This window comes from Azolla caroliniana, unplaced genomic scaffold (genome assembly GCF_043228905.1).
Source record: "Azolla caroliniana isolate FFs.n. ecotype wild unplaced genomic scaffold, voAzoCaro1.0.p SCAF_1, whole genome shotgun sequence".
Taxonomy (NCBI): domain Eukaryota; kingdom Viridiplantae; phylum Streptophyta; class Polypodiopsida; order Salviniales; family Salviniaceae; genus Azolla; species Azolla caroliniana.
This window is the reverse complement of record NW_028230436.1, coordinates 33,079,150-33,106,230: the sequence shown is the minus strand read 5'-3', so window position 1 is coordinate 33,106,230 and position 27,081 is coordinate 33,079,150. Positions and strand designations below refer to the sequence as shown.

The following is a 27,081-nucleotide window of genomic DNA, read 5'->3' as shown; positions in this document are numbered from 1 at the left end:
GAAAACTTATAACAGAAAGTAACAAAAGTTTGGCACCCATAACTTGGACACCTATGTAGCAAATCCTTGATAAAGACCATGTGATTAAGGGCTAAAATCTTGGAATCTTTTGAAAACAAAATTAACATGGGGAAAGAAATGTATAGTCAATAAAGTTGTGAGAAGCTTAGTTTTCATGAACTTTAAAGAATGGCTTTAAGAAATGAATAGTTTTCATGAATATTTTAGAAAAACAAAATCTCTTCAATTCTGACGCATTAATCTTTAAGGATTACATATAAATAAATTTTTTATTATTAATAGATGGGAATGAGATGTTATTTTTTAGTCTTAGTTATCTTTCTATAGTTTATGTTTCAGAAAGTCAATGAAATACTTTGACATTGTCTTTGCTCCATCTACACAATATTGTAGGAGCACATAGTCTCTCTATACCAATAATTTGCATTGGTTATCTCCTTCCATACTCACACATAGTCTCTCTATGTTTAGGAACGACTCACAGTTCATAATCACACATAAGTTCTCCTTTTGTGAATAACAAAATGTTGAGCTCATGTTCACAGATTCCCTTTTTAGGAAAACGCATGGTCACATGCCTACAATATCCACCAACTTTGGTCATAATTCTTGTCCCAATCTTCTTGAGTGCATTCTTTAAGTGGAGGTAGAATGTACAAGTATTCATTAAGGTAAAAATCAACGAATACCCATTGAGTAAGGTAACAATTTTCATAAAACTCCAAATTAACCATATTTCATGTTAGTGAATTCCTGCTAATATGATGTTCTAAACCCTAGACCATACATCTGTACTTTTAATTATGAATACAAACTGTGATATCGAAAGGTAATGAAAAAAACGTTCACATTAAAATACTGTAAAAAATAACAGCTGATACCAATTCAAGGAGAAACAAAATGAGAAATGTGAACAAGAATGCCTTAGACAAACTCATACACACTATGGTGTATCTGTTTCCATGTTGAGTAAAAACCAACTGACGTTTACAACAATATTCAATAAATGTCAATAAATATTCATACAAGTATTCACCGGTTACAGAACTGGCAGAAACTAAAGTAATGGAACAGTATGTTACTATTTAAGGTATGTTTGAATACTACAATCGAAAGTAAAATAGTCATGCATCACAGTAGATTAAGATGACAAACAAAGCAGCACCAATGCAAATCTTTAATGATGAAAACATTACATATATTACAGTGGTAGAAGTTCAGCTGAAAAGCTCACTTGATTGATATCTATATGAGCAGCCCATTCCAATTTTCTACAGATTTGAGTGCATTCACTACAGCGTTTTGAAGAATAGCTATGATAGCCACGTACATTATCACTAAGATTGGTGATTTGCGTGTATTTTATTTAACCCACCCTGGTTATACATGGAGCCTTGCCTCTTCTGTATGATAGATGTGGAGAAACAAAAATATTCTACATTTGTACCTGGCATTCATACCTGTTTTTGCAACATACATATATACAAATACAACTCTCAAGCTTGTGAGAGAGACTCCACAACTGCACTCCAGGAAGATCCAGTACTCCAAACTGCACATCAAGATACACATGAAATTGGTAAGAATGCTAAGTTACACATGGTTTTGCCAATCCACTAGGAAGTGACATTAGGTATTGAATGGATTTGACATATGTAACTTAAACTAGGCACTACCTTTTGCTGGGTTTTCTATCCATGGCCCGTTCATTATATTTAATATACTGCACGCTTCAGTGTACTCAAGGTCAGGAAGAAGCTTTGGTGTTAATAAAAAGCACCTATAATCCAAACAAAAGTTTCAGCCTCGGACATAATATATACATATACATACATACAATATAATATATATAAATATATATATATATAAATATATATATATATATATATATATATATATTCAAACATGAACATACTGTGGAGTATTGGGTTCACTTGCAGCCCTCACTAATTGTTGAAACATCTTCCTTTCATTAATGGGGTCCATCCCTGTCAAGCATACATACACAAATTATTTCTAGCTTCCTAGCATCTGTCTTGCTTAAAACTCTTCAGTGGAAACATATAGAAAGAAGGTCTTGTAGCATGTGCTCGTATGAATTCAAAAAACGGAAGATGGGCAGAGAACTTAGTATGAAGATTTCTATGCTAGTATTTCTTATTCTTATGGCAACAGGTTTTTCACAGATCAATAGTGATGAAGAATAAGGATATGTATAAAAACATAGTAATCCATTAGCATTATTTAATGGATACCTAGCATCAGAGAATTTTTTGAAAAGTAATTTAGTACAAATATGCACGCAATCAATATTTTTACCTTGATTAATTTCATCAACAACACGGAACGGACAATGTGTCAAATCTTGCAGGGATACAAGATATAGTATAGTTGAAACTGAACGTTCCTGAAAACGGTATATATGTGAATGTAAGAACATACTGAACATGAAAGAATAAATGAAATTGCAAGATGTTTCTTGTCGATAAACATACCCCTCCTGACTGATGATGCGCACTCAAGACTTGTAACTCACCCATTTCTCTACAAACATTTAAAGCCTAGTTAAATTGCAGCTCCTGAATGAAGTACTCAAAACAAAACTAAAAAGAAGAAAATGAACATAACATTACAGAGCACATGGTACATAAGTTTTACTAATATTTACATGGAGCAGCCATTTAGGGTGTCCAATGATTTTTGGCTCACAATGAAATGCCATTTCTGAGACTTTTAGATCAAGGTTATTTTTGTTAAACTACAAAATAAAAGACTTGGGGAGTTTATACATGTTCATGGTTCTTTTCAACTTTTGCCATCCAAAGATAGGATCCATTGAATTCATAATTGTCAGATATATATAGAATATATGCTATATATATTCAGTTCTTTTATTTTCTTTTGCTTTATTTATTTATTTATTCTTTCTTTTATTTTTCTCATTTCATTGGGGTGCAAAAATGCCCTACTATCAGCCATTTCCATTTTGCTACATGTTAAAAGTATGTCTAAAAATACAAATAGAAAATTAGACATTTCACAAGATTATCTCTTCTGATATTATTTCGCAAATAAATCAACAAATAATTCTCAATATATAAAGAATATGCCCACAAACAATTAACCTGCCAGTAGTTCTGAGAAGCAAATTTCATTTCTTGTTAGAATGTCTTCTTAACGCCTACCAAATGGAAAGTGAAATTCATGCTTATCCAAGCTTTTGAACACCAGATTTAGAGGAGCTTACCTAAATTTGACCTTGATGAGAATGCCATATTGAGCAAAGTTATCACCATGTTCATCTGGAAAGAGAGAATATGATGTCATATAATCCATCAATATTTGCCTTATAAGAGCAGCAATCATAACTCACCAAGATCCACTTCACCAGCGACAGCCATCTCTTGAAAATTCTTACTAAAAGTTGAATTAATTTTTGAGACCAGTCCTTTTAGAGTGGGTAACCATTTTTCCTACATGGAAAATAATGGCTTGAAACTTTTATTTAAAATTATTTAACTTTTACACGGATATAAATATATTGAGAAATACCTTCACAGCATCCACACTCTGTTTGCATTGTTTCAACTCCAGAACCTCGTCAGAAAGTTTGGCACTCAAACTGGAAATCTGCAAATTAAAGAGCCAGAAAAAAAGCTCTGTGTTTTGCACATACATAAGTTCAAGTTTCTGATCATCACCTTATTTGGCTTGAACATACATACATTTCAATCTCATGGCTCTAGAATAACAGTTACATATGTTCTGTGCATGTTTCTGATTAACACATTCTTCGACTTGAACATCACCACATAAAACATATCCTGATGCTCTAGAACAACATTTACATATGTTGTGTGCATGTTTGTAAGTTCAACTTTCTAATCATCGCCTTCTTTAGCTTATACATACATAAATGTCATTAAATAAAAGATGGATTATTTCGTCTTTATGGATCTAGAATAACATTGACATATTTTTAATCAGCAACCCCAAATCATAATTGTGGTGGATTTCTATCACCATTTGCACCACAGAAAATAAGAACCACAGCTAATCCCCATGCCACTACATAATATCTAAGTTATCAGCGGAATAATGCAACTGCAGAAATTTCAAATGATGCCGAATGAACATTTTGAGGGATTTCAGTTAACACTAAATAGGAATACCTCTTGGCAGCGAGATTCATATTCCTCAAGGACATTATCATTCAGACAAAGTACAGCATTTGCCTCTGCAAGGATATCTGCGATAGCATCCTGCAAACCTGAGACTGTATCCGGCATCTGTCAAGTGAGTATTGATCAGCAAAGAATTCCAATTGATACAGAACACTGTTGAGGTTGAATAGATAAATAACTTCACAAATTGTGATCACAATTACTTCTGCAAAAGCCATCTGAAGCTCAGGAGTCAGCTTTGCAACTTTTTCTGCATCGACTTTTGCAGCTTCAACCGCTTTCCTGCTCTTCTCCACCTCTTCTTTGCCTTGAAATAATATAGCAACCCACTTAGGTCTTGCTCTCAAATTCCAAAGGAATTTTTTATTGGAAATTAAAAATTGTGAGAACAACGTTTACATCGATTATATTCTTGTTGGGCTTTAGCGCCATCATTCTCCATTCTTTTAATTGATCCTTCCATCTCTCTAATCTTTACCGGGAGAAAAAACACACATGCTTCAGTAAGAACTAAAGAACTAATAACATGACTTTATTTTAACATTTAGGTATTCCTAAAGTAATAATTCTGAGTGCTTTCATCCATGCAGAAGACAATTACTTTTAAAAAGTTTATAGCTATCAAAGACAAATTTAACCTGAGAGACATTGAAGTTAAAAGGGAGTTTATATGACAAAACAGAATAAAAAGTCTAATAAAGATGAACAAAACCATTTCTCCTTGTCAACATAATTTCATACTCCAATAGTACTTGTGGGTGTAAAAAACATACTCAACAGGGAATAAATCAGTGTACATGGATTGGTGTGTGCCTGTTCCGAATTCCCTTGACTTATTGAAGATTACCTTTAGTTCAAGTTCACATGCAGTAAGATGTTTGATAACATATTGTTTTTGCATTTCCACAGTCTCAACAAGTAGATCCTGAAATATGAAAATCCCAGAGAAACTCAAGTCAACTCTACAGGGGAAACCTGAACTCAAACTTGTGTATTTCAACAACCTTCATTTCTATTGCTCTTTTATGGCGTTCTAGATTTAAATCATGTATTTGTGCCCGTATTCTTTGTTCTGCACTTGATACATCTTCTTCCTTCTCAATAGACTCAAGTTTCCGCTGTCTCTGCTCTGAAATGCACACACAAAGCATCACATATGAGAGACTACACAATTATAACAAAACAAATGTCAATAATTCAAGAGTCACAGACTACCAATTCGGTTTCTGATGTCTTGATGCCTCCTCTTTTCCATCTTTGCCTTGTTCACAATTTCCTCCTACAAAGGTGTCCAAAATGCTTTGACTTAATTGAATGATAAATAGAGCCTCGTATATTGACATTCAATATGCATTAGATATGTTTCTCGATATTACATTTCCTCTCCACATTAACATAATGATGCAAACAAATATAATTCAATTACCATCAGAAGTATGGTTTTGCTTCTAAGGTATTACTTAATATAACCACTACATGGCAAGTAAGAGATCATGGAAAACGATTAATGAGAGGTAACCTACCACACAACTGACCTCACCTCAGGTATGGCATGAATAAGCAAAGGTACTATATGATATCCCTAAGCAGGCTCCACTCCCCCACCCAAATGGCTCACACCCCTGTGAATCTACCTTTTTTACTCCACAAAATGTAAGAAACGACATTGATCCCCAACAATTTAACAAATGGGATGCCAACTTTAACATGTTGCAATTTTTAATCCATGTACGCCATTTTAGTCTGTGTACAGGGGCCTCAAGCAAGTCTTCAACTACATCATCACTTAAACAATTCCAGTTCAACAAATAAAAATTTCTTGTACCTTTTTCCACGAAATTTAGCAAGACACAAATGTATAAACATTCATATAAGAAAGATCTGCTTAAAATGTACTTATGCTATCACCGACCCTTTGCTTGTGAAGTTTTGCTGCATCATCTTCAAACTGCCTTTGCTCAGCAGCCAAGTTTTTTAGTTCAGTTTCAACCCTTCCCAGAGCATCTTCTGCCTCCAACTTCTTCTCCTGTAGTTCTCTTTGCTCTCTCATATCAACATCTGAGTTAAAAAGTGTTTAGGTTAAGTCTCCTAAGAGAAAAGACGGTTATAACTCTCTATGGTCATGACAATTATATACTCACTGTGTGAAAAAAGACGAGCTGGTCTGACTGGCATTACTGTCGCAGAGACATATCCCCCGTATCTTGAACTCTGCCATCGATAATGATTTTCTGGAGTCCAAAGATCCATCACCCCTAGTTGGTTAGCTCTATCAGCTTGCTGGCTGCTCTCTGAGTTACCAACAAACTATCCCCCACATGATGGACAAAACATTAACAATAAAATTTCATCTTCATAGATCAGAAGTGACCTAATATAATTATACTTCTTCTGCATCGCATGATACTTACAGAATAATCAAGTTGAGCTTGAGTTCTCATGATCTCCTTAACTACAGGTGGTGCATCAAACACATCAATCAACTTGGTTTTGATTCCCAGTTGTTGCATCTGTTCCAAGAGAAAAACAATATCAATTACCATAGATAAATTTTAGATATAAATATTAACACTCACAACCACTTAAAACATAGCACGACATGTTCATTTTACCTCAGGTGTAAGAGTGGGAGCTCGTGTATTGCTATTGTCTTCCTTATAATTAATCACAGGAATACCAAACTTCTGCATTTGCCTGTTTAACAGATCTCGATCGCTCGAGTTCTGGGTCACAAAAGACTATGGTACCACATATCTGGTCAGTAGAGAATAAAAGAATCACTTAATCTCCAGAAAGAAAAGCATACTGATAGATTAAAAAGCTATATCATATTACCTTCCAAACATGATATGGAACATGCCCTTCCAAGTACGCTCCATATTCATGCTTGGAGAGATTCACCTGCATTTCAGACATGAAGAATGAATCAATTATCTAATAAGGTATCACAAGGTAATAACACACTCAGACATGCCCATATTATGATTTTCAATACTGAATGAGGCGAAACTGAAGACGAGTTTGTATCAATACAAGCCTTTCTTGGTTTTAATTCATTATATAAGATTATTAAAATCAAGTTATAATGTTATCTTGAACTGCTTCTATATTGCAGCCATTAAATGCTAATTTGAACTGCTTCTACATTCCAGCCTTCTTGTTATACGTACATTCTGTTAGAAAATGAACTGCGACATTATAATTCTACTTGTCAGGTATGTTCACAAAGAGAGTGTCACCTCCAATAGAACAGGACCATAGACTTCCATTTGGAACTCATTTCGATGATCTTGCACCCACTGGTATGCCTCAAAGATATTTCGGACTCCTGTATCTTTTAAGCCTTGAAGCCTACGAGTGCCAAAGCTTTCAATATGTTGAAGCCTACAATAAAAAAACAGTCATGGTAAACCAGGGATAATGCTTTAATGTTCGTTACTGTTAATTAAGATTTGATGTAGCAGAAATTTTATTTGAATCCTTTGGTTTTACACATTGCATTTACTAACACCAGTGGCCCACAATTCATGCAAATGAAGCGCGTTTGAAATCATCAGTATAATATACAAACAGATCTCCTGAAACATAGTGTATCTGGATGCACCATGGGCCCAGATACCCATAATGCCCATTCCCTCCACCTTCCAGGCTTTACAATTCACTATACTATGCCATGATTGTGTGGAACTGTGCCTCAGAACAACTGGCATGGCAATGAGTTTCAACTTTCATTTCAGAGATCACCTCACATTGGTAGATGCATACATTTCATAATGTTGTGTGCACTCTTGAAGGTATTACTTTCAATAAGACTCTTTCCTATTTCCCCAATTTTGTGGTGTAGTGTTCTTTTACCCATATAGCTTGACTGAAATATGTCTCACCAATTACCATAACAGTACTACAATTTCCTAGCTCCATAGGTTTCTAGCTTTCAAGATGGAATAATGGTGGTGTTGAAGTTCCAACTAGCATGGGAGGAGATCTCTCAAAGTCCATGCAGTTGAACAAAAAATGTGCTGCCGACATAGTACTGGCAATTTGTAGGTTGGGCATTGGAAGGTAACGACAATTATCACTGGTCAAATGTGGGAAACCCAGGCGTCCACCTTACGTAACATCTCTAACATCTTTAACATCTCTCTTCATTACGATTCATGGCTAAGAGCAATAGCATCACAAGCGGTAGGCTTTGATTGAAATCCTAGAGTTGTTTTTCGTTTAGGTTGCAGAAATATGCCTTGGCATAATTGGTTTCCTTACTGGAACTTCCACCCACATCTACCATAATAAGAAGTCTCAATGTGAAGGGAAGTGAAATGGAAGTGATGGTGCTCCAAGATTTCCATAGCAAAGCCCTATGCTGTGTGCTGCATTTGCACTCACAGGATTCATCATGACTTGATGAATCACCTCTGGCATGAAGAGAGATGGGAAGGTAAGTTTATACTCAGCCAGTACGCCTGCTGTGGGATATGGTACAGCCTCTATTATAACCATCCTCTTGTAAATCTCTATCTCAAAGTTAAACCGTGCTCTCATTTGACATCTCGCTTCCTATACAGTAATCTTTTCAAGATGTTACTTCATCCTACTTCAGAAAATAATAAACACACCACAACAATCCAGTTTTATATATTTGAAATTGTTACATCCAAGCAGCCAAGTTTCACAAGAAATTTAGCATGCTGCTTTAACCACACCAGCTGAATTCTTCTTTGTTTAAACACAAATCAAGTCACCTTCTTGCACAATGTTCCAATGTTCGTCTCTTTTGGACATCAATACTTTCTCGATCTTGTTTCTGCCTCCTCTTTTCATCAGCTAGTAATTCTAGCTCACGAATTTGGTTGCTGAGTGCTTCCTAAGATCCCAAAACAAAAATATAAACATTACATTGATTGGATAGTGCACATAAGAACATGAATATGATACCCTCTTTACATATTTGATCTCATAGCAACAGTTAGGATATAAACATACAATTTCAGCCCTTGGTGGTTCAAAGGGTGGCAAATTCAACAGTTCTGTTTCAGCTAAATGTAGTTCTTGCCGAGCTTTCTCTAGTCGTTCTTGTCTATGTATTTCACGGCTGTGAATTTCTTCAATCTCTCCCAACTTCGATTTCACTTGCACACTCTGATAAGTACTGGAATCAATAACTCTGTAAATGTTCCAAAAACATCTAAAACACCATGCACTTAAATGTAATACAAATCTCTTCAGGACTTGAGATACAAGCAATTGTCTCAGAATAAGATGTTGCATCCCACCATGTGATTCTCTTTCTCTGTTAATTTACTCCTTTTTGCTTCAAGCTTTGTCTTTGATGTCAAGAGCTGCTTACAGATGGACTCCATGTTTTCCTTCATTTTTCTTTTCTCCCTTAAAAGCGAATGCACCATAATCAGTTTAATGAGAGTTCAAACTAAATTATCAATATAACAACTTACGTAAATAAGAATTTTTACTCTATCGGTGCCCGTAGTTCTATCATTTTTTGTGCCAATTTGTGGACATTTTGCTTGGTTTGTTTTTCCCTCTCCTTTGCTTCTGCAAATACTTGCTTTTGGGAATCAAAGACCAACCATGGAAGCTTTTTTTTCATGGACTCAACCTACACACATCAATGTTTTTTGCATTCTCTCTCTTATACTTTTGGTCTCACAAGTCCCTTTGGACTTTTGAAGATGTTAATATAACATTACATTTCTCTTTTTCTTAATGAGGAAACTATATTTGTATAGATAGAAAAATATAAAGGCCAGTATGCACAACATTACATTCACATGAAAAAGATTATCTTATGAGAGATACACGCCTGATTTGAGAATCTTGCATAATGCAAATGGAACTAATTGTGACAGTTCAATATCAGGAAAACATTGCATATATGTGTTCATTGATTACAAGCCCTTGCTTGCAATAATTGTTGTTCCTTTTGATTTTCATAATCGATTATATTTGAACAAACAGCAGAACTAGGAGATGAATGTCATTATCAAAACATCATTAAGTAATTTCAATGAATAATGAATGCTTCATTCAAATTTCAGAAAACTGAACGCAACTTTTCATCTGAATGTATGAGCAAAGAGGGAGACAGTATTAAAGCCCCAAACCTTCAATAGTAATTCATTTCATGTCCAATGAGGTGAAAGTCATTATCAAAACATCAATACATAGTTTCAATGAATAATGAATGTTCCATTTGAACTTCAGACAAGCAAACTTTCATCTGAATGTAGGCGCAAAGAGGAAAGAAGTGTTAAAGCCCTAAACCTTCAATAGTAATTCATTTCGTTGCCGAATGCGTTCCACGTCTCTTTCCCGTTCTGCATTGAGTCCTTTCAGCTCATTTAAATTGGATTCATGTTGCTTTACAATCTAGAGAATCAAGTCACAAGTCCAAAATATGAAAAACATTCAAAAAAGTACACAGTCTTCCTAGAATATCGATTACATAAACATTACCACTTCAAGCTTTCGCAATTCCTCTGTCTTTTCAATCAAAAAATGGTGTTGTCGCGAAAGTTCTGGATCTCCTACAGCTTTCTCTGTCTCTTCTAAGAGTTGTGTTGGAGTCATCTTAGCAAACTCACAAACCCTATCTTGAGGTAAAAACTGAAGGAAACAAAAATGAAGCCCAATTTTCATAAGCAAAAAGCTGCTGACTGCCAATGTTGCAGCTGTTTTTCATTGTGTACAAACACCCAAGGAAAAAACTTTTCTTACTTGTGTCAAGTTATTCACTTGAATATTAAACTGTTGTACAACATCTAGAATGTCCCTCTTTGGTACAGGATTTCCTGTAGAAGACGTGAAAGAATGCATTAATTACATCTCTCTGATGTATAGGAGATACATCACCAATCATTGCCTTGTACACGCCAACTTTCCAAGAATGCTCACCATCAAGTAGCCAATCTGACTTGTTTTGCTTGTTAATTTTCCTCGTTATTACAACAATCTGTCCAGGAGATGCCCCACGAAGAGTTAGTTTCACCCAGCCTGACTCTTCACCACGTTTCACATAGTCACCAATATTTGAAGCTCTGCCAAGCAACTGGAGTAATAAAAGATTAGACAAAACTCTTGAAACTTTCACTTCTATCACACATCCAAATGCAGCCAGAGGTTAAACCTGAGGTTCTCCAGCAAGTCCAATAGCTATTGCACAAACAAGGGAGCTCTTTCCTGTGCCATTTGGACCGATGACAAGGTTTAGCCGCGGACCAGGCTTTGAGATCAAATGGGAATAGGTCATGAAGTTTTGCAGCTCAATTTCTAATATATTCCCTGGAGAATAATCATCTGCACCCCTACAAAATGAGATATCCATTACCAATTACTAACCTACACCTCCAATCTGGTCGACAGCATTGAAACAGAAGAAAATACAATATAGACAATCTCTAACTTTACATTTCAAAATTATATTTAGTTAGATTTTTCATAAAAAGTTATATACCAAAAGAAAAATAAACACTCACAAAGAGAAGCAATAAATGTTAAGAAACTTTTTCTAAGTTTTGTGGCCAACAAAAATAACCGGAGAATACCATTAATGAGATAAATGTTTCATCATTCTAATTCCTTTCATACCAACATTAATAATAAAAATGTTTTGTTTACCTCCAACATTAGTATTCTTTTCTATGCTGTCACTTCAAGGTCACCAAAATACTAATTTTACTTTCTACAAACAGTAAAACATAATGAGCACAATGGGCATGCCAAAAAAAATAGTTTTTAATTTGCGGGATATATATATACATTGCTTCTTGAAATTATAAAGCCTTCCAAAAGTCCTGTTCTGGGATGAATTGCATCCAAGCTATTGTCAAGTTCAGTTATATCTTTATTAGAAACATTGATAGAAAAGTATTTGAGTTGAAGCTCCCCCATGCAACAGTAGAAGATGGTGCATGCATCAAATGATACATAGCATCATCTCCCAAGATTGAGCACAATCCCCCAGCCAGTTCACAATGGAGGGCATTGATGCTCTAGGACATGATTTAATGAGAGTATTCAAGAACTGATCTATTCACACTATTACTCTCCTAGGTACATATTTCTTTGTACATTATGTCCTCTGCATTACTTATATCCGTGGTTCATACGTCATTGTACTTTGATCACAGCCAAGTTGTATAGGGTATCTACCTAGTTTAGGTTCGATTTAAATTTGATTTATTTACCAGACCTCTATAAAATGACATGAATGAGACTTCTGATCCCAGGTGTCACTTAATACAATAATTCATTTCATTTCTCTCTTCAGCTAAAATCTTTGTCTATTAAATTTCTCCAACTACTGTCATTACTGTCGAGTCTCCCTTCCCCTCTTCCTTGTTGCAAGATTTGGATGTTGAAGTCTCTAACGATTTCAAAGCTCAATGAGCTCTCTAATTCAAACATCCTACACAGATACAAGGATTTTAAAGGCATTTTTGTTATAGCCTGCAATGTGAGTTTCTTTTGAATTAAGATTCCTTCCATATTAAGGCTGGATATCTATTACATAAATGTATGTACTATGCATGCATGAATATTTGTATACATATATACACATGCATATGTGAATGTATTTATCAAGAAGAAACCTCAGGTAATTATTCTTTCTTCAATCATGAAACTCAGAAACTTTTTTCGGCAAAACGAAACGAAACATTTCCAGTGACTATTTTCCCTGCCTCGGACATTTATTTCTCTCTTTTCTCTCTGTCTGGAATTTCCCTCTGATCATTGTTTGCATGCTGAACTGCAAAAATGGTTCCCATCACATGGCATTGAAATGGACTAACTCCGTTCCAATATACCCTGGACTGTCTGTTTCTGAACATGAACAAACTGGAAATAATACAGAAATCTGAACTGAAATCATCAAATTGGATAACAAAATACATGGGCCATCCGCACAACATCTCTTGCTAAGAAGATGGGCTACTATAACACGCTCTTTTTACAAAAGTCGCAAGATGGATTGATTATCAAACCTTCTTATATGGATACACAGCTACCTCATGCAATCCATAGTGTGATAGGAAACTCAGGATCTCTTCACATTGGTTAGGGATTGATATAGCGAGATATGCAAGCAGACCTATGAAAGAACAGCCCTACCAGTTGAGTCATTAGGGGTGGTAATGGGTAACAGAATATGAAGATTAACAGTTCATGGGAAACATCCCAATTTTGAATTGGCCCATAAGGAAACTAATAAGGTACCTCCATTTTAGTTATATTTATTTTGGCTTGTGTTCTCAGAGACAAAACAACAGCTATTTTGACCTCTTAAAAGCTGTTTCTTTCTCTCTCCATTCTGAAATTCAGAAAACAAATTATATGATTTCATGCGAGCCAGTTTTCTGAGAACCTTACAAACACCATCTGAAATATGAAACATTCGTTTACGCTTCAGTATGTAAGTTGTTCTCACACAAAAAGAAATAGGTTTTTTCGCTTTGCATTGTCTCTACGACTTTCCAGTTATTTGAACATGAAAAGCTTTAACAAACCATGTATCGAAAAGAATGAAAAATATACCAATATGATGTAAACAAAATGGTTGTTTGTCATATCTTCTTCTTAGTGATGTTTCAGAAATCCAGAAACCCCAAACTTTTGCTCAAAAAATTCTCATTTGCAGAAACGAAGCCATAATGTTGATAACGCAGTGTTTATTTTTCAGACGTTAACCCCTGAATTTGAGCAATTTCAAAAGGCAGTTTTTATTTTGGAATCCGGTTTGGATCTTACCTAGAATGTGCAGAAAGAAGAATCTTGGGTCGTTTAGCTGGCGAAGAAGGAGCAGCCCTATCCATATTCGCAGAGCTCCGAGTTCGCTTGCTTTGAGCAGGCTCGCCTTTCATTTCTAATTTATTTTTTTTACTTTTATTTTGTTTAGTTTTCCTCTCTTTCTCTGAGTTCGGAAAGAGGAAGCGAAGCAGTGTAGAGCTCGGCCATGGCGGTTCCCGCCTTTTTCCTTCTTCTCTGTATGTAAAGAGAAGAATCGTTTAATAAATAAATTACAGGGCTATACATACATATGTCTGTATGTATGTATGTATGTATGTAACTCCTTCCATGGTCACCGAGGACCCTTCTTTTGGGATACATACATACAAATACAAAGACAAATTACATATGTATAGAGTGTACATATTCTCTTATTATATTATTGGAGAGGGCGGTCAGGTTCATAGCACTTGCTCTCGGTAATGTAATGACTCTCAGAAACTCTACTAATGACACGTGACTCTCTCTCTCTGCCTCTGGCATCGACTCCACTCTGCGAAACTAAGCTTTGGCCCATGGCGCTTGGTGAGACCTCTCAGAACCCTCATATGAACACGGAATTAGGACACTGCTGCTACAAGCTTTGCTCACGAAAACCATGACAAACTAAGTCATGGTAGCTTAGGGTGCATGGTGAGGAAGACCCTTGGGCAGTGCATTAATGTGCGAGGAGTATGGTAATCCTAGCATTTTATACCATATATATTTCATGGTTGGGAGAAGACTTGTGTTGTGTTGTTAATGGTTCAAACTCTAGAGCCATCATGGTTGTATCAAAGTTAGTTGCACATGGATCTACTTTTACAATCAAAGAAGAAAGGTATATTTGTTTTGGGTTTTTATAACTAGCATAGAAATGAGGACCCCTCCCCCCCCAATCAATGTACGCTTTTCTCTACAGTGCCTTGTGCAACTAATTGTCATTGTTTACCTTTCTCATCATCATTCATCGTGGCCGAGGCCAGTCATTGTTAACTAGTTAAGCTTTCATTGGTAATGTGTCATGGTCTTTTGTTGCTAGCCATAGCCCAACTCAATCATTGATTTTGTCGTTGAACAAAAGTTCTCATCGTCCTAATTGTCACATTTGCCGTTATTTTTGTTGTTGGAATGTTAACTGCAATCGTTTTTTGTTGCACCTTTGTTGTTCCTCATCCTCATAATACACTTAGTTTTATATAGATAAAAAAATGATTCAAGAAAAAAAGATTTTATCTTTTCAAATTGTTTGCCCAAACAAACAATTTGAAACAAAAGTTGACTTTTCCTTTGCATGTATATCCTTGGGTGTACCGTGTATGTATATCATGTTGCCCAATTTAAGGAGTCCATATTTATCAAAACGAATTATCATTCTTATTTCTACTCATTTCCCACAAATATTTCCTATAAAACAATGCACCTTGTAAATCTTTTTTTTATTTAAGAAAGATACACCTTAGTATGTATATATTACTTGAAAACTATACATAAACAAAACATAAGGAGACATTTCATCTCACTTCTTATTGTAAGATACAAAAGCTAGTATAAGCATCTGATCAAACAGACGATCTCACTACCTTGTAAATCTTTTATCAATATTTCAAAATTTAGAATTGAGTATCTATAAACAATAACAATCGGCAACGGTCGGTTTGAACCGAACCGAACCGCGAAACCGTGGTTTAACGGCTTAACAGTTTCAACGGTTCAGTTCGGAACAGTAAAAAACCGCGGTTTCAATTGTTTAACGGTTTTGAATTATTATTTTTTAAATTGTAAAAAAATCTAAAAAAATTGAAATTTTGTTTTTAAAGAATCATTTCATTTTTAGACCTTATTATCACATTTTAGGAACATCTTTAAAAATTTTAAAATTTTAAAAATGAAATATTATCAATTTTAAAAATTAAAAAATTAAAAAATTAAAAATTGACCTATGTTGAAAACCGAAACCGAACCATGAAACCGCAGTTTTTACGTTTTTATGGTTTAATGGTTTAACGGTTTGAAAAATGTTTACCGGTTTGGTTTAATAGTTTCACGGTTTGGTTCAGGTTTCAAAAATTTAAAATGGTTAGGTTTGGACCCTCTCAAACCAAACCAAACCGAACAGTTGCCGATTGTTAATAAACAAAGTCCATATTAATAGCTCAAAATCTATTGTCGAAAAATAAATTCATATTCCAAGTTTTGCATCAATCTTAATCGCAATCCATGATATTGACATTGTCAAATTACTTCATTCTATGGGCTACCATTGTATGATCATCATTTGTTTTGACTACATCTTTTCTATCCTCGTCTTCTAGTCTATTTAAACATACTAATCTACAAATTATTGGTCCATTTTTGCTCCTTAAATCAATTGGTGATTCTTAAGTGGTGTGTAGATGATAGCTCCCTAAATGAAGCCACACTTATCCTTCCATCACTCACAAAGTTGATGTAGACATAACTTCTTGAATTACACCTTTCCAATGTTTAATAACCAATGTGTTCCTAGCATAGACCACTCGATTTGCAAAGTTTTCAACAAGCTTTTCTTTAACCATAAAGTATCATGCAACTCAATTACCTAATTCATTGGTTCCCAATGCAGTCTAAATGCACCATCTCAAACATGGCAATATTTATGACATGTGATACCCTCACAAACGATGTCACCACATTTTCGAAGCATACTCCAACCCAAGAATGCGTGAAGTCAATGTTCAAATGGACAAAGAAAACAATAAAAAACCTTGGGGTTTAACAAAAGCATGTCTACATCATGTTATGGTCATGAATATACTTTCAAACATACTTGCAAATTCATGGCAACATTGAATTTCCATTTCAAACATGGATTTCTAATTATAAGTAAATCTAGATGGTGCTTTCATGGCTTCTCATTATCACAATTGTAATCCCTGCTAAATTATGCTTCTATTTGAGTTCAAAAGTAACATAAACATGTAGGAATTGTTGTCCAATATAAATATAAAGATTCAAATTGTACATTATACAATATCCATGTCAATTATTCCATTCTAACTTTTGGTAGTCTCTAACCATGAAGTCACATATGAGTATGTTACCCTATTTTCTTCAATGTTCTTTTCCCAAATGCACTAGGCTCCCAAAACAGTACATGAACACTTGTTATTTTATTTTACAAAAGGGTTGTTTGGGCACACAAAGGGGGCAGAGAAAAAAAGAAAGATAAATTAATGTATATTCGGTGGTCGAAATCTTCACCAATCTATTGCATGCTTTTTTTAACAAATTTCCCTTCTTGATGTTTCATCTTGTTCGATTTGAAGGGGCAATATTGAAAGAAGTTGATACAAGAAAGAGGCATCAAATTTTAATGATGTCTTTTTAGACGCTCTTTGACTAGGTTAACCACACCTTGGGCATTGACAGTCCATCCAACACTTACTTGTGGTTGATTTGTCCAAGGATTACTACCATTCCATCTATTATGCAGCACTAAACAAAGATCAATACTCAAGAAAACATGATTCCAACAACTTTCCAACCAAAAGTTGATCCAACATACCTCTTTAGACCAAGGTCCAATAGAGTATGTCCAGCCGAAATTCCTTGAGTTTCAACCCTCAGGACACCCTTCTTGTATGTGAAGAGATTAGGGTCAATAATTGCAGCTAGGCAGCCTGGATCATGGAGGAAAATACCTAGAAAAAATTTAAAAGATGTACTAGAAATTATTAGAATTCATGAACAAGCTATAATTTCTTTTGACAAGGAATATTAGCAGTGAAACTTCCATACCTTCCAAACCATCCGAGCTCAAGTGCCATTTTTTATAAAACGAGCATAACTCATAGATGAAATGTGCATGCTTTCCTTTTGAATCTCTAATTTCGATGATATCCAAATCTGGAGCATATATAAAACCACAAAAAGTATACATACATGTTTTTATAAAGATGATAGGGGAATAAGATCTACTCAAGATGAAAAATGTCACAGCCCAAAGATGTTAGGCAGTGGGATAAACATTCCTCTAAAGTAGAAATGTGTGCATAGCCTTCAAAACATTTACCGGTAAGTATGATTTGTGTGGTCAAGTTGATTCCAATGACCACAGTATCTGCCCCGCCAGTAAAGACTAAGTCAGCTGCTTCTGGATCGGCATAAATCTGCAATTGTATAACAATGTTCTGCTACCGCTGGACACAACCTCACTTATAACAGTCTACTAATAAGTGACAAATGAACATGTCAGAAAAGCGAGGGGTGCACTTCTTATGTTGCGAGCCTATGGTGACTCAAAAGAAGCTTGCAATCTTGGAACGAGTAGTGATAACTTCACTGAGACGTTTCCCTTATCTAAGACTGACCTAACCCATGGTAGAACATCCATCCACATTCTCCATCAATAAATCCACATTTTGATGCACAAGTAATCCATGCAATATTTGAAACTCGTCTATAAGCTTATAATGCATTCTCAGATAGATAAGGTTATGTTCAACTAAAAACTGAGCCTGGATATATCTAGGAAATTGACACAATTTTCTGTATTTTTATCATTTGAGTGGTCCACAAGATTTTATTCAGGGAAACTGGTGATTGTTGCATGCAGCTTACATTTGCCTCTGCTGCTGGATTTACATTACCATCGGCGAAAAAGGATCCACCAAGCACAAAAAGCTTCTTTAAATTGGACGCGAATGACTTGTCCTTTTGCATGGCCTACACATAGAAACAATAAAATGTGAACATTATGGTAGCTTTGTTTTATGCACGAAAAAAGAAAGGCTCTGAATTCAATCTCTATAAATAAAGAACTTACTCCTGCAATGTTTGTTAGAGGTCCAAGAGCCAAAATGGTGATTTCATTTGGGAACTCTTTAGTTTTCTCTATCAGAAAATCAACAGCAGTTTTTTCGATCTTTTTAATTTTTGGTAATTGCGGGTTCGTATCACCTAATCCATCACTCCCATGTACATAGGAGGAGATGCAAGGTGCTCCACCCTACACTAGCAAAAAAACATGACATTTTATCCACATGCAACATCTACAGGAGTGTTCTTAAACATTTAAATGCTCGTAGCATAATGATGGTGATGGTACATATATAGATGATACTTTAATGACTCAAACTTCAAATTATTGAATGTACAATCAAGATTCATTACCTTCAATGGTTCAGACTGGCCCTCGGCCACAGGTACATCTGGATATCCTGCAACTTCACACTGATAAAATATCCACGTAAGCAAAATGTATGTATAGTTTTATTATAATAATAATGTACATCAAATGTTGGAGCTGATATAACACAAACCAGATGCAAAGCATTGTGTGTACAAATTGGAGTAGTTGCATTGCCAAACGTTGTGGTAAGACCAATCACTTCAAATTCAGGCGATTGAAAAGCCATTAATATGGTCAAGGCATCATCTACCAAGGACAAACCAACTGGAATGTCAGTATGATGTGCAAGCAATTGTACAACTCACATACATGCTCTTTGTTATCAATCAAAGAGCTCATACCCATAATCCCTACAAATCCATGCCGTTATCCATTAAAATTCTCATACCCATAATCCATACACCCATGCCCTTGTCAATCAAAAGACTGATATTCATGACCCATATGCCCGTGATACTCTTATCAACCACAAAGTTAATACCCATACGCACACTTTCTCTTAACAATCAAAATGAACATACCAATATGCACACATGTCCTTATCAATCAAAATGTACATATCAATAATATATGTACAAAATAGTTGTTGTTCATATGTGGACATTATTATCAACCAGAGTGCCCAAACCCACATGCAATCGTGCTCTTATGAATCAAAATAACCATAAGCACCCATTATCAATCAAAATGACCCCGAAAAACATAATTCATATTGCATATTATACACGTTGCCACACCCATATTCATAAACATGTGCACACATGTTGTTATCAATCAATTAATGTGCAATTATGACGCCATATGCTGATTGCAGCAGACATGAGGGTCATTGCCCATATTCATAGTCCATATATATAAGTATGTTGTTATCAATCAATCAATGTGCAATTATGGCCCCGTATGATGATTGCAGCAGACACAATTGTAATTGCCCATAGTCATAGTCCATATATATATATATATATACATGATCTACCAGTTTATCTATGTGTGATTATCCCCACTTATGGTGCATATGTCATATTACATGTAAACCAAAATTGGTGATGTGCATATGGGATACATGATCATCCATACCAATGTGGCCATATAGATCAATGTCGGCACTGATATGGTCATATAAATAAGAATCAAAATGTGGTACTAAAAGGTGATATACTTACCTATACCAGGATCCGTATCGATAATAAGTTTCTTGCGAAACTGATCCTTTATTCCATGGGAAGAAGCCGGGATAACATGCTCAGAAGCAGAGTCCAAAGGAGACACAGAATCACATTCGATGACCATGTTTTGAAGCAAGAGAACTAGGAACAACCAAGACGGGAAGGCAACGCCTAGATCTTTGAGGGAGAAATCACATGGAATGGACAAACTTGTCTCCAATTGCGAGTGGTATCCAATATGTACTTAAATTTGGAGTGGGGAAGGGGACCCAGATTCAGTTTTTGGATGTGTGATAATAAATTACTGGACTGGGAAAAAGCGTCCCACGTGACAGACAGGAAAGCATACGGCATCCAACGGGATGGCCTACTTGAGATGTGTAAGCATAACCGACCAGAAATCAGAAGAAAAAGAAGAGTCTCATATACATATATGATATATATATATATATATGTATATATATGGGCGTTTGTTGTTGCTGGTTAGACTTTGAACACACAACTTCTAGTGTGTGAATAGGCGGAAGTATGAATGAATGAATAGTCGAGACTCGAGAGTTCTCTGTTTTACAGTCCTCGGTGAAGTCAAGCCCACACCGCACCAAAGACATTCATCCATTCATTCATTCAATCAATCAATCCTCCATTCATATACGGCTCTACCCCAATTCTTTGCAGATCGGCCCCAATCCAAGAAAGAAAACCCTGAAGCTCCTTGTGCAACATGCATCCTCATATGTCCATTCATGAAACATTCCCAAAAGTGCAAGTACATACCTTTTTGTGGATCATGTGTACACGATGGGATAGATGATATGTTATCATTTCAACCATCCAATGTACCCGCCTATATACCCATGGTCATTTGTGCATGGAGACATCTTGCACACATATATGGATTGTACACATTGACCATTCTTCCGAAGTATATGCTTGTAGATCTCATTGCCCCAGGCCATGTACGCGAGCATAGATTGCATTCATCTGAAGTACATATCAGGTTTAATCATGTGTATAATGAGTGGAGCAAAATACTTCACATATGGAGGGTTCAACCATTATAATAAATCAAATCGATAAATTTTAACATCTACAAACATAGAAAAGTATATGTTTAACAACATATAAATACGTTGTTTTTATCATTGTTGTTTGTTGTATTTTTGCAACATATAAGAATGAAGATTTTTCTAATGATGGTTAGAATCTTTAGATCTGATTTTTATGAATGTATCTTTATCACTCCTAAAATTGACCATAGTTGTATAAGTATTGTCTCACCACATATTAAAAAGTTAACCGTAGTTGGTTCATTATTAATGATTCACTAAGCTTGATAGGTTTGAACAAGGACGTTTTTGTATTTACAATAAACTAAGGGCATGCTCTTTTCAATTCGTTGTACTATACTATATATTTAATCTTTACCTCTTTAAAGGCATCCAACATACTGAACTTTTAGGTGAAAATGAACTACTTTATTTGTAAACATTTTCCCATAGTACTTTATCATGTCACATATAGCTTCTGACAAGATTTCCCAAAGCATGTGTTTGTTTTCCCTCTCGGTAATGCGTGGCAATGAAAATACCCGAAGCACTAGACACTATGACGCTTCAAAATCGTCTCTCTTTTCTCAATATACTATTTCAATGAAGTGAGGAGTGCGCAGCCTCATCCACTTCATGATGATTGGTGTCAAAACAAAGTTCAATTGATACAAATTAAAATATACAAGAACTTCATCGTCTAGAAATGACATCTACTTTGCTTTGTTGTCCAATGATTGGTTTGTTATCCATTTCCGTTAGAAAAAACTTTTAAACTATAAAAAGCATATATGCTATTGTAAGTATCTTTTTGGGAATAATTTGGTTGTGTTCCGACTATAAAATAACCTTAGTGTCTATCCCACTTATGGAAATGACATGATCTACTGTTTTGAACAAACATGTAAACACACACATTGTAATTACTAACTACATATTGTGGATTTCCCACCAGCTTATAGGGTTGGAGAGACATCCTTAAGCCATATAAACTACATGTGAAAGAATATGTTGCATTTACAAATCATATAAGTAAATTTTGATGACTCCGCCAATTTGAGATGGCGAATTGTTGCTTATGGATGCACAATCATACGTTGTTAAATTTTCTTAACTTAATGGGGCATTATATTGATAAAGCAAGGGTTGTAATGTTGTGAACACCCAACACATGGGTTGGATATATTAGTCTCGAGTGTTTATCATTGCATAACCATTGATGCATCCCAAGTATCGATCATTATATAACCATTATAAGTTAAATGACAAGTTCCATCTCAAGTGTTGATTGTTAGATAACCATCATTGCATCCCATAACTCATTCACTAATGTCATGCATCCTAAGGAATAAGAGAAATTAACAATTGGTAATTTGATTATAGCGCATTTGTCTAATTAGAGGTGTTGGTTAGCTCCATGTCATTCAATAATTATTAAGGCATCCCATCACTCACTCGCAATAATACCATCTCCCAATGGAGAGAAACAACACGCAATACTTTAATAATAACATTTTCTTTACTCTTAACGAGACAAAAGTTGGTATCTTACGAATCTTAAAAATGAGAACTTATTTTGGCACCATGTCTAAAGTTTCAAAAAGTTAACAACCTATTTACGCACTAAATCACGAGTTTCAACATTGAATCTCATTCTTTGCAACTTTTGCATTGCCTCAACATTGTTTTTAGAAACATACCGTAACAAAGGCAAAATTTTGTACATTACATAAGATAATAAAAGTTTATCTACATCTATTGCAAAAGCAACTCTAAATGGAATCTTACAATTTGGCATCCAACCCACCTCAGATACTCTAATGAATTTATCATTATGCCTAACATGAAAAACTTTGAAACAATATTCCAATTAATTGTATTTGTCGAAATACTAAGTAAATTAGCTCCAATTTGATATTGCACATATTTTGCTTAACTCATACACTTATACAAAAACTGAAGCGAGATCCTAAGCATACAAAGAAAAAATAAAATAAAAAGAAAAACACATTGGACAACGCAAAGTATACAAATATAACACATAAAAGAAAAACACATTGGACATTGGACAACAAAAAGTATACAAATATAACACACATAATCCATGCTTATAGAGCATATATGTTAACCAACCATAAACAAAGACATAGGTTATCGTATCATTGAGTAAGAAAACAAGAGCATATCTATTAATCAACCATAAACAAAGATATAGGTCATCATATCTTTTGAACCAGAAACAAGAGCATACATATTAACCAACCATAAACAAAGACATAGGTTACAAACTACAATATATTTTGAACAAGAAAACAAAAATATGTAAGTTCAAAGAACATAGTCAACCCCTCCAGCTCCAACCTCAATGGAGTTGTTCTTTACATGCTTTGCGGTACATTTGTCAAAACTTGTCATTCACTTTTCAAGTACCCATGTAACATAAGCCTACATTCAAGATAAACTAGTATTTACTACATCGTACTTCCATTTTAACCACATCAATTAGATTGCCAATCTAGTTAATCTCCCACTTCAAACCTTGAGATGTAAGATATTTTTATGTATTAAAGTTGGTTACATTGCATGTCCATACCTTGTGACCATACGTAATAATTCTAATTCATATAAGATCCATTACGCAATCGATAACAGTAATAGCTTTCATTTCAGGAGCAACAACATGGTTATCCATAGTACAAATTTCAGATAGGTTTCACTCAGTAAGTCATTCAATTCATGTGTTATTATGATATGGTGTGTGTGTCATATATGCTCTAGCTAAGATAATGTAATTTTGAACACCTTTCGCCACATGAACATGAAAACATTCAACCATGTAACAACTTCAATTATGTTTCATCATATGAACATGGGACATCATGTTATGTAACAACTCCATCTACCATTCCCCTTATGAACATGGGACATCAGGTTATGTAACAACTCCATCTACCATTCCCCTTATGAACATGAAACAATAAATCCCATAATAACTAAAAACAATGACATAATGCATTCAAGCAAGCCAAGCACATGAGAACATTTAATTGTTCCAACTGATTGTTTTCCACATTTACATGTTGCATATATATTAGATCAAATATAAATGCTTTATATAAATAGTGGAGATTCGAGAATGCACTTCAAACTTCAATAATAACAAAAAGGACGACAATACACCATAAATAGGAAAGCACTACTTACCCACTAATGAAACCCTCCTAAAAGCTCCCTATCATTAAATAGGTGAGGGAATACACATTGAGCCTATCATTAAATAGAATAAGCTTTCTTAAACATGTGACGTGCTTGGATTATATTATACATACATACATATGTAGGCAATAGAAAAATCCAAAAGAATTTCAATATTGTTCCTCCACATAATCATTCGGTCATACTTAACAATGATTAAAATAACTTAACAATATGTTGGTGCGATCCATTTGGCTGCATTGTTTGTGCATTACGAGTAAACCAACCCTTATATTCTCATTGGAAGCACTTGGGAGAAAAAGAAGGGGAAGAATAATCATTGTCGTTATTACCTACCTTACCTTAATTAGAGAAAAGGGCTGAATACTCAAAGCAAATATTAAGTTATCAAGGGGAATATAAAGTGTACATTCTCCCTTCATTGTACTCTTAACCTCCCGTAGCTCATTAACAATCCTTTCAACCTAATGTTAAGAAGGCGCTCTGGTTCTTCTTAGTGCAACATTGAACATGTGATGTGCAAGATCGTTTAGGATTCAAAAGAGAAGGAAAGGGGGAAGGAGACTCACCTTTGTAGCAACCCAAAACACTTATGTTTCATTTACTCAAAGAAACCTCTCTTGTTTGTCTTCTTACTTCTCTACACATTCTCACTCTCTTGCACTTTTTACCTAAGTATATTAGTGACTTACATATTCAGCTAATTAGTTGTGAGTAGTTAAATAGTTGTTTTACCTATATGTCTAGTAGTAGCTAATTTCCTAATTTCCTAATAGCTACTACGGAATATCTCAGCTACCAATAAGCATCACATTGCTTTTGTTGAGTTTGTTTCTTAACACATAAGTACCAATTGTGGTACTCTATGAAAAATACAAATTTATTGTGAACCCCGATACTTAAGATAGTCAAACAATATCTTATATGATGGAGATGGTAAGATCTATCTTCTCTGGCGAACACATGAAGAAAAGTTTATGGAAGTGTTCAAGTTAATGATACTCAAAGTTGTGACATAACAACACAAATCTCTTAGCAACATGAAATGTAATAACATCATCTTCTCTCCTCTATCTCGCATGCACAAAGAATATACACGATAGCTGAAGCATACATGGAAAAAGTTGGAACCAAAGGACCATTGTGGAGTTCCCAAAGTAACCTCATTCTCTCACTCACTCATTCGCCCAATTTCATAATTTGGGCTTCCTAGAGTTTTCTTCCATCATTAATTACTATATTTTTTCAATGCTCAAACTCTCATTGCTCTTTTTAGACAGTGTTGTTTTAAGGCAACAATAATGTTTTCACCCCTTTGAGTGCATGACATGATTTGGAATGCCATATTTACAAGAGCAAAATATGAATGTGACATTTTTTTTTTCTTTCCAAAATGAAGCTACTTTCCCATTAGTTAGGTAGGATTATTACAAAGAGACTATACAAGGAGGCTTAAACAGAGATCGGGGAATCCCCCTCTGATCAAGTTCAAGAAATTGAGACTAGTTACATCGCCTTTCGGATAGACTACTTAGTGTAAGTACCTAAAGCTAAAACAGTGCCCTACAGTGATGGCTATATGAATGTGACATAATTTCTATGCCTCACATAAAGGCACAAATGTAGAGATAAAAAATGGATATGGGTATGGAGCACACACAATGTCTATCACTTGTTGTTTCAATTTGCTTTTATTTAGTTATTCTCGTGTTTTTTTGAAACCATGATATAGGTTCAAACTTCAAATACCATTAGTTGATATCGAAGCAAAAATTTAATAGATTTTTACAATGAACACAAAATCATCGCAAACTCAAAGTACTAGTTGCCAAAAGCACAAACTTCAGAGCTACATAATCATAATTTTCCAATTAAAGTTATGATTTGACATTGAAGTAACAATTTTATAGATTTTTACAATGAGCAAACTCAACGTACTCGCTACCAAAAGCACACACTTCACCACTACATAGTACACAATCATATTTTTCAATTAAACTTATGATTTGTTTTCCTTGACACGAGGTTTTGAATGTCACAAGGAAACCATTAGCGATAAAAAATGTTAGAGATGCGTACAGTCTCTTACATAGCGTATATGTCCATGGAAATCTTACAAAAAGTGCAAGAACTATTATATATTAAATGAAATAATAAGGAACTGTTGTAACTGTCAGGATGGCCGAGCGGTCTAAGGCGCCAGTTTCAGGTACTGGTCCGAAAGGGCGTGGGTTCAAATCCCACTCCTGACATAAACAATAATTATTGTTTTTTTTTCTCGTACATAGGGAAATATGTATGTAAATTAGTTCTCACTATGCAAATTATTTATTGCTAGTATAACCTTTCTCGTACTTTTAATATTCTCACGTTAACCTTTATCAACGTATCAATATAAGCTTGGAGAGGTATTGGCTATAATCCAAAGATTGATATGATACTCAATTATTGAGGAAATTGTCAATGTGTTAGACAAGGATCGAGAAAGA

The 27,081-nt window shown here is 34.9% G+C and overlaps 2 protein-coding genes and 1 non-coding gene across 3 annotated transcripts; 1 reads left to right on the top strand and 2 right to left on the bottom strand.

The window, feature by feature from the left end:
* Nucleotides 1-1,176: 1,176 nt before the first annotated feature.
* SMC5 (structural maintenance of chromosomes 5) lies at nucleotides 1,177-14,203 on the bottom strand. The gene is made up of 30 exons (XM_087334427.1): nucleotides 13,971-14,203; nucleotides 11,350-11,527; nucleotides 11,118-11,271; nucleotides 10,941-11,014; nucleotides 10,680-10,829; nucleotides 10,488-10,592; nucleotides 9,677-9,822; nucleotides 9,479-9,590; nucleotides 9,189-9,344; nucleotides 8,948-9,069; nucleotides 7,445-7,589; nucleotides 7,041-7,106; nucleotides 6,818-6,943; nucleotides 6,617-6,715; nucleotides 6,347-6,512; nucleotides 6,118-6,263; nucleotides 5,421-5,484; nucleotides 5,210-5,334; nucleotides 5,053-5,130; nucleotides 4,605-4,677; nucleotides 4,409-4,512; nucleotides 4,194-4,310; nucleotides 3,574-3,651; nucleotides 3,395-3,494; nucleotides 3,269-3,323; nucleotides 2,517-2,565; nucleotides 2,341-2,428; nucleotides 1,937-2,009; nucleotides 1,698-1,801; nucleotides 1,177-1,573 (listed from the first exon to the last, which is right to left on the bottom strand). The coding sequence occupies exons 1-30, from the start codon at nucleotides 14,081-14,083 to the stop codon at nucleotides 1,518-1,520; spliced, it is 3,222 nt and encodes a 1,073-aa protein (XP_087190553.1). The 5' UTR covers nucleotides 14,084-14,203; the 3' UTR covers nucleotides 1,177-1,517.
* Nucleotides 14,204-17,190: 2,987 nt separating this feature from the next.
* On the bottom strand, nucleotides 17,191-20,557 carry URH1 (uridine-ribohydrolase 1). Its single transcript, XM_087334423.1, has 9 exons — nucleotides 20,325-20,557; nucleotides 19,292-19,407; nucleotides 19,143-19,202; nucleotides 18,796-18,978; nucleotides 18,591-18,695; nucleotides 18,043-18,139; nucleotides 17,769-17,876; nucleotides 17,536-17,671; nucleotides 17,191-17,452 (listed from the first exon to the last, which is right to left on the bottom strand). Exons 1-9 carry the CDS (start codon nucleotides 20,449-20,451, stop codon nucleotides 17,341-17,343), a joined length of 1,044 nt encoding a protein of 347 aa, XP_087190549.1. The 5' UTR covers nucleotides 20,452-20,557; the 3' UTR covers nucleotides 17,191-17,340.
* Nucleotides 20,558-26,764: 6,207 nt separating this feature from the next.
* Nucleotides 26,765-26,844, top strand: TRNAL-CAG (transfer RNA leucine (anticodon CAG)). The gene has a single exon. It is a non-coding gene; the product is annotated as a tRNA-Leu (tRNA).
* Nucleotides 26,845-27,081: the final 237 nt, after the last annotated feature.